The 8,759-nt window shown below is 46.5% G+C and overlaps 1 protein-coding gene across 1 annotated transcript; it reads right to left on the reverse strand.

Moving 5' to 3' along the window:
- Positions 1-4,477: 4,477 nt before the first annotated feature.
- Positions 4,478-6,878, reverse strand: LOC123125457 (mitochondrial amidoxime reducing component 2). Its single transcript, XM_044545945.1, has 8 exons — positions 6,619-6,878; positions 6,389-6,538; positions 5,859-6,035; positions 5,637-5,725; positions 5,460-5,524; positions 5,230-5,332; positions 4,891-5,001; positions 4,478-4,806 (listed from the first exon to the last, which is right to left on the reverse strand). Exons 1-8 carry the CDS (start codon positions 6,776-6,778, stop codon positions 4,678-4,680), a joined length of 984 nt encoding a protein of 327 aa, XP_044401880.1. The 5' UTR covers positions 6,779-6,878; the 3' UTR covers positions 4,478-4,677.
- Between the last annotated feature and the right edge of the window lie 1,881 nt (positions 6,879-8,759).

Raw genomic sequence — 8,759 nt, forward strand, 5'->3', positions numbered from 1 at the left:
TTCATTTAAGGAGAATAATGGTTACTCTGTTTATTTGAATAATACCTTCAATGGTCTTGCACCTAAAATGAATCTCGATCGTAGTGATACACATGTTCATGCCAAAAGATATAAGATAGAAATGATAGTACCACATACTTGTGGCACTGCCACTTGAGTCATATTGGTATAGAACGCATGAAGAAGCTCCATGTAGATGGATCTTTGGACTCACTCGTTTATGAAAAGAATGAGACATGCGAACCATGTCTATTGGTATATATGCATGAAGAAACTCCATGCAGATGGATCGTTTGGACTCACTTGATTTTGAATCACTTGAGACATGCAAATCATACCACATGGGCAAGATGACTGAAAAGCCTCGTTTTCAGTAAGATGGAACAAGAGAGCAACTTATTGGAAGTAATACATTTTGATGTATGCAGTCCAATGAGTGCTGAGGCATGCAGTGGATATCGTTATGTTCTTATTTCACAGATGATTTGAGTAGATGCTGAGTGTATTTACTTGGTAAAACACAAGTCTGAATTATTGAAAGGTTCAAGTAATTTCAGAGTGAAGTTGAAGATCGTCGTGACAAGAGGATAAAATGTCTGTGATATGATCATAGAGATGAGTATCTGAGTTACGAGTTTGGCACACAACTAAGACATTGTGGAAAGTGTTTCACAATTAATACCACCTGGAACACCATAGTGTGATGGTGTGTCCGAACATCATAACTGCACCCTATTGGATATGGTGCATACCATGATGTCTCTTATCGAATTACCACTATCGTTTATGGGCTAGGCATTAGAGACAACCGCATTCACTTTAAAAGGGGCACCACGCAATTCCGTTGAGACGACACCGTTTAGAGAAACCTAAGTTGTCGTTTCTTAAAAGTATGGGGCTGCGATGCTTATGTGGAAAAGATTCAGGCTGATAAGCTCGAACCCAAAGCGATAAATGCATCTTCATAGAATACCCAAAACAGTTGGGCATACCTCCTATTTCAGATCTGGAAGCAAAAGTAATTGCTTCTAGAAACAGGTCCTTTCTCGAGAAAAAGTTTTTCTCGAAAGAATTGAGTGGGAGGATGGTGGAGACTTGATAAGGTTATTGAACCGTCACTTCAACTAGTGTGTAGCAGGGCACATGAAGTTGTTCCTGTGGCACCTATACCAATTGAAGTGGAAGCTTATGATAGTGATCATGAAACTTCGGATCAAGTCACCACCAAACCTCGTAGGACGACGAGGATGCGTGCTACTTCAGAGTGGTACGTGATCCTGTCTGAGATATCATGTTGTTGGACAATACTGAACCTACGAGCTATGGAGAAGCGATGGTGGGCCCATATTCCGACAAATGGTTAGAAGCCATGAAATCCGAGATAAATGGATCTTTAAGAAGAAGACGGACGTGGACGGTAATGTTACCGTCTATGAAGCTCGACTTGTGGCAAAGAGTATTTCACAAGTTCAAGGAGTTGACTACGATGAGATTGTCTCATCCGTAGCGATGCTTAAGTCCGTCGGAATCATGTTAGCATTAGCTGCATTTATGAAATCTGGCAGATGGATGTCAAAACAAGTTTCCTTACCAGTTTTCGTAAGGAAAGGTTGTATGTGATACAATCAGAAAGGTTTTGTCGATCCTAAGGATGCTAAAAGGTATGCTAGCTCCAGCGATCCTTCCATGGACTAGAGCAAGCATCTCGGAGTCAGAATATACGCTTTGATGGAGTGATCAAAGTTTTTGGGTTTATACAAAGTTTGTTAGAAACTTGTATTTCCAATAAAGTGAGTGGGAGCGCTACAATATTTCTGATAAGTATATGTGAATGACATATTGTTGATTCAAAATGATGTAAAATTTCTGGAAAGCATAAAGGGTTGTTTGAAAGGAGTTTTTCAAAGGAAGACCTGGATAAAAGCTGCTTACATATTGGGCATCAAGACGCCCGATGATACTTTCAAAGAACGCACACCTTGACATGATTTTGAAAGAGTTCAAAATAGATCAGCAAAGAAGGAGTTCTTGGCTGTGTTACAAGGTGTGAATATTGAGTAAGACTCAAGACCTGACCACAGCAGAAGAGAGAGAAAGGACGAAGGTCGTCCCCTATGCTTCAGACGTAGGCTCTACAGTATGCTATGCTGTGTACCGCACATGAAGTGTGCCTTGCCATGAGTTGGTCAAGGGGTACAATAGTGATCCGGGAATGGATCACGTGACAGCGGTCGAACTTATCCTTAGTAGCTAGTGGACTAAGGAATTTTCTCGATTATGGAGGTGAAAAGGAGTTCGTCGTAAAGGGTTACGTCGATGCGAACTTTGACACTAATCCGGATGACTCTGAGTAGTAAACCGGATTCGTATAGTAGAGCAATTACTTGAAATGGCTCCAAGTAGCGCGTGGTAGCATCCACAAGATGACATAGATATTCGTAAAGCACGCACAGATCTGAAAGGTTCAGACCCGTTGACTAATAACCTCTCTCACAAGCATAACATGATTAAACCAGAACTCATTGAGTGTTAATCACATAGTGATGTGAACTAGATTGTTGACTCTAGTAAACTCTTTGGATGTTGGTCACATGGTGATGTGACCTGTAAGTGTTAATCACATGGTGATGTGAACTAGATTATTGACTCTAGTGCAAGTGGGAGACTATTGGAAATATGCCCTAGAGGCAATAATAATTAGGTTATTATTATATTTCCTTGTTCATGATAATCGTTTATTATCCATGCTAGAATTGTATTGATAGGAAACTCAGATACATGTGTGGATACATAGACAACACCATGTCCCTAGTAAGCCTCTAGTTGACTAGCTCGTTGATCAATAGATGGTTACGGTTTCCTGACCATGGACATTGGATGTCGTTGATAACGGGATCACATCATTAGGAGAATGATGTGATGGACAAGACCCAATCCTAAGCCTAGCACAAGATCGTGTAGTTCGTTTGCTCAGAGCTTTTCTAATGTCAAGTATCAGTTCCTTAGACCATGAGATTGTGCAACTCCCGGATACCGTAGGAATGCTTTGGGCGTACCAAACGTCACAACGTAACTAGGTGGCTATAAAGGTGCACTACAGGTATCTCCGAAAGTGTTTGTTGGGTTGGCACGAATCGAGACTGGGATTTGTCACTCCGTGTAAACGGAGAGGTATCTCTGGGCCCACTCGGTAGGACATCATCATAATGTGCACAGTGTGACCAAGGAGTTGATCACAGGATGATGTGAGTTACGGAACGAGTAAAGAGACTTGCCGGTAACGAGATTGAACAAGGTATAGGGATACCGACGATCGAATCTCGGGCAAGTAACATACCGATGGACAAAGGGAATTGTATACGGGATTGATTGAATCCCCGACATCGTGGTTCATCCGATGAGATCATCGTGGAACATGTGGGAGCCAACATGGGTATCCAAATCCCACTGTTGGTTATTGACCGGAGAACGTCTCGGTCATGTCTGCATGGTTCCCGAACCCGTAGGGTCTACACACTTAAGGTTCGATGACGCTAGGGTTATAGGGAAAGTATGTACGTGGTTACCGAATGTTGTTCGGAGTCCCGGATGAGATCCCGGACGTCACGAGGAGTTCCGGAATAGTCCGGAGGTAAAGATTTATATATAGGAAGTATGGTTTTGGCCACCAGAAGTGTTCCGGGCATCACCGGTAGTGTACCGGGACCACCGGAGGGGTCCGGGGGTCCACCGGGAGGGGCCACGGGGCCCCGGAGGCATACATGGGCCAAGTGTGAGAAGGGACCAGCCCCTAAGTGGGCTGGGGCGCCTCCCCACCAAGGCCCATGCGCCTGGAGAGAAGAGGGGGCAAACCCTAGGGCAGATGGGCCCTTAAGGCCCATGCCTGGTGCGCCTCCCTCTCCCCCCACTTGGCCGCCACCCTAGATGGGTTTTGGGGCTGCCGCACCCCTTGGGGTGGAAACCATAGAGGGGGCGCAGCCCCCTCCCTCTCCCCTATATATAGTTGAGGCATTGGGGGCTGCAAACACATGAGTTTTCCTCTCCCTGGCGCAGCCCTACCTCCTCCTCCTCCTCTCCCGCGGTGCTTGGCGAAGCCCTGCAGGATTGCCACGCTCCTCCACCACCACCACGCCGTCGTGCTGCTGCTGGACGGAGTCTTCCCCAACCTCTCCCTCTCTCCTTGCTGGATCAAGGCGTGGGAGACGTCACCGGGCTGCACGTGTGTTGAACGCGGAGGCACCGTTCTTTGGTGCTTATATCAGAATCAACCGCGATCTGAATCGCTACGAGTACGACTCCCTCATCCGCGTTCTTGCAACGCTTCCGCATCGCGATCTACAATGGTATGTAGATGCACTCCCCTTCCCCTCGTTGCTAGATTACTCCATAGATTGATTTTGATGATGCGTAGAAAATTTTGAATTTCTGCTACGTTCCCCAACAATCATGACGGTCACGCTCGTCAAGATTTTATTGCTAAGCTGAATTTACTTTATTGCAAAGTTGAATTTACGCAATGCGTGCACAAATTCAACCAACAGGCCGTCTCTTTGAAACACACATAAAACATACTCCCCTCGTCCCAAAAATGTCTCAACTTTAGTAACATTAGTACTAAAGTTGAGACACTTGTTTTGGGACGGAGGGAGTATATGGTAGGTGCTACCATGCCCTTGCTCAGGCTGGAACTTCGTCCGAAGAAGGGTATGTCTGAAGAACGTAAACCGGGTCGCCGACCTTGACGATCCTCCCTTTTCCCTTTGCTGATACCGCTTCCTTGCAGACCAGATATTGCCCAAAGTACACCTGCAAAACAAGATAAAAATGCGAGCAGTAAACGGCTTGTTCTACTGCCAAAAGTAGAATAGGTTGAAAGAGACAATTAATTACCTTGTGTTTATTCTTGTGGCTCGGACGGATCACTTCACCGGACCGGAATGTCAGCATAGTTTCTGCTGGTTCGGTGCCAAGTATTCCGTTCTCTTGATTAACGGTTGGCACCTGAATCAGCAAACAGAGAAACTAAGCATAGAGTATTCAACTATTTATATTGTGCGGTGTGAATGTTTAGTGCACATCATACTACTGAATTATGGTGGTGTAAGGTTTATATGAAACAAACGAACAACTTCATAAATGAAACTAATCCCCATCGTGCGTCCGTCGTTGAGTTGCATGCCTGGTGGTACTTTGCATGTCAACCACAGAAACAGATCTTGAAAGTTTTACCTTGCAACGGTCGCATAACTTCACCCCGTCAAATGTCAGCTTGTTTATCTTTATGGTTTTCCACAGATCCTCCGAGTATGGGTGGCATCCATCAACTAAAATACTGTCAAAGCAAACCATGTTTGTAAGAACACAAAAGATAGGTGAATATTAAGCAACCTGGTATGATAATTTTTAATACATAAACCCCCGGCAAAAAGGTTTTTCAGAAAATACAGTGTCCTGCTTACTTTGGTCTGAAGCGATTGATCGGTACAGGTTCCTTAAGAATCTCATTCAGTGCATCCAGTGAGCCCTACAAATTATTTGAACTGTCAGCTTGAGCTTTGTGTTTATCAGCAGTGCACATAGCCTTCATAGTTCATACATAGGCAAACAGTCTGAGCGGTGAAGTATGAAGGTACTACCTGGGAGGCCATCAGGAAAGGGAAGACATCCGTAAACATGAGCTTGTAACCTTGAGCATACTCTGGATCAGTCGGCCTGATTTCGGACTCTGCCAAAAACATAGAAACAGACATTCTCACTCAGTACCATAGATGATCTGATCGAGAAAACATTTTCTGAACAAATAGACAGACATCCAATGTATTTTTTGTGACTGTTAAAGAACACCACAAGGTATACACCTTCCTTAAACCTCACAAGGCGACTTGGCTTCCCGAAATAGGAGGAGAGCCATTCGGCTGCTTCAGCTCCTTCATCATAGGCAGAACCAGACCACTCCCACACGGAGACATCATCGAGCGTGGCGCGTTCCGCAACAAGAGGGACCTTCAGCGTGTCCATTCCAGGCGCTCTTATAACTGCAATCAGCAGAAGGTCAAATAAAATTGATCTTGTGGAGATTAACTCTGAAACATATACGTATAAAAAATGAAAGGACACCACAGTTCACATCCCAGGTGCACTTATAACCGCAGTTACTTGATGACAAAAAGGTTGGAAACCAATTTTGTGAGAAGAAAAACACAATTACTTTTGATGAAATCTACTGGTAGCGCATATCCCCGCAAAAATAAAATAAAAATCTGCTAGTGCATAGATCGGGCAGTATTGCTTGACCAATTTGCTGGAAACAGAAGAATTTGCTGGAAACTAAATTAGTGTGATCAAACCGCCGGCTAAACCAAAAGAAAACAGTAAGAGCATGGCATACCCATGTAGGAGTCGAGGGCGGGCTGCCACTCCTCGTCGAAGGCCTCCGGCGGCAACTCCACCTCGACAAGCGCCATCTTGGGCTCCACCCGCTGCGTGAGGGCCCTGCCCTTGCCGTTCACCACCGACCACTGCCGATCCCACCTGAACCCTGCAGTCCATCGGCCGCCGCCATCAGATCATAGCTCAACACGACACAGGACACGAGAGGGGCACACGAGAAAATGATACCTGTGGAGGTGACGGGGGCCTGCGGCACGGAGACGCCCCTGCAGGACTTGACGGGGTATATGAGGATGGACGCCACCGTCGCCGCCGGCTCTCCGGACGGCTCCTCGCCCCCGCCGCCGCCGCCGAGGAGGGACGAGAGGAAGGACGCCGCCTTCTCCATGGATCGGTCGTCGCACAGAAGCACGCGAGGAGGGAGTGAGTGAGGAAGACGAGAGTGCAATGTGGAGACAGCGAGAAGCGCAGCTCGCGACTTTCTCTCGGCGCCTTATCTCACCGCCTAGCGCCTAGTGCGGCGCGCCATTCGGTCGGCTTTGGCACGCAGCGTACATCGGAATTTTCTTGAAAAACAAACGAACGCCGCTTTCCTTTCTCATCCCAGACAGACGAGCTAAGGCCAGTGGAGTGGAGTGGAGTGGGTAGCCAGTTTTTTTTTTTTGTTTTTTGCTTTTAGCAAAGGAGTGGGTAGCGGGTAGTTTGCCTTTCTTGCCTCCAAAAATCTACTCCTTCTCATGGTACACTTAAAAGTAGAAAAGAAAGAAAGAAAGAAAAAAACATACCATTTTATTTGGCACAAAATAAATATTGGTAAGACCTCAATTCACTCGTCAATTAGTTTGATGCGAGGCATGAAGCCCTGCCGGAGACGGGAGGCGGCGTTGCCGACAGAGGTGAGCAAGAGGGCTGACTGTGCAAGTACATCAGTTAGCGCCGAAGAATGAGGTTTAGAGGGACAACATGCAACAACTAGATGGAGGAGGCGACACGGCCGCACGGGTGGGGAAGGGCGGCGCAACAGGCACGCCTGCTACGGGAGACGGCGGCAAGAGGGCGCATCGATGAGGGTACAAGGAGGAAGATGAAGGCGATAGAAGACGTCACGTGGAATCGATGAACAACATTTTTTTCTAGGCAAAATAGCCTCTCCCAAATCTACATAAACTCTTTGAGTAAAAGTCACTTACGGTAATTGAAGTCGCTCTTTGTGTGCAAAAAAGTCAATCAACTCAGAAACTACAATTTTCATATGCACACAAACGGTCATTGGAGGCAATATTCTATGCAGAAAGGTGTAACAGCTCCCGGGTGCCTAGGCACCCTCTATGAATAATAAATTCAAAAAAATAGAAAAAATTCAAAAAATATGAAACTTTGCAACATAAAAAATGATCAAACTTTGTAGGTTCTTACGCCAAAATATCATGTAGAGAAAGGTGTACAAACGAGTTTCAGATTTCGGTACTAAAAGTGCTCAAAACTTCAAGCGCGGAAATCTTTTTCGTGTGTAGAGCTCCTCGAATGGGTTTTTTTGCATGAAAACTTGCAAGCACCTACAAAGTTTGATCATCTTTGATGTTGGAAAGTTTCAGATTTTTTTTGATTTTTTTCTATTTTGTTTTCATTTTACTGTTCATAGAGGGTGCCTAGGCACCCGGGAGCTGAAAACCCACTCTCTATTCTATGTGTTATATATTTCTTGATGTCGGGTGGAGCGACGGTTCCCAGCGGCGTAGCAGCGGGCTGCTGTGCTGAAGGAGCTGTGCATGCATGTTGTGGTAGATCTATGCCCTAGGAGTTGGTTTCAGGAGCCTGTGGTGCCAGAAGCTCTGGGCTTCCTTCTGGTGGTTGGGGCCCTACGGCTGGTAGGGCAGTGACATTCTCGAATCGCCGGTAGCCAGAGTTGTGTTGGTTGCTCCCAGGAGAGGAGTAGCGGAGAGCATTGTGCTAGCCTAGATCCAGCTGCCTAGTCCTAAAAAAAGATCCAGCTGCCTTAGGCGATGGGGCCGATCCAAAGCCCAATGACTGCCACCGTAGTTGTTGGTGGGCGACCGCAGGGTTATACTCTCCTTCATTCAGATTCCGTCGGTTTTGCCATGTTGTTCAGGGTTCGGGGTTGCCTTAGGGTGGGAAGGAGTGGCGTTCCCGCTAGTGCCTTTGGTGGGTGGCAATGCGGGTGCGGATTGGGATGTTGGCTTGGGGCCATGGATGCCGGCAGCCCCGAGAGGTGAGGCTGTGCGGGTGGCTTGTTGGCGGGCGGAGCTGTAGCGGTGGTGGCAATTCCTCTTGGATATGAGGGTAGTAGGCGTATGAGTGGAGGACGATTTATGGTGTCGTCGCGACTCCCTGACCAAGACCTAGAGGGC

Source organism: Triticum aestivum, chromosome 5D, assembly GCF_018294505.1.
Source record: "Triticum aestivum cultivar Chinese Spring chromosome 5D, IWGSC CS RefSeq v2.1, whole genome shotgun sequence".
Taxonomy (NCBI): Eukaryota; Viridiplantae; Streptophyta; class Magnoliopsida; order Poales; family Poaceae; genus Triticum; species Triticum aestivum.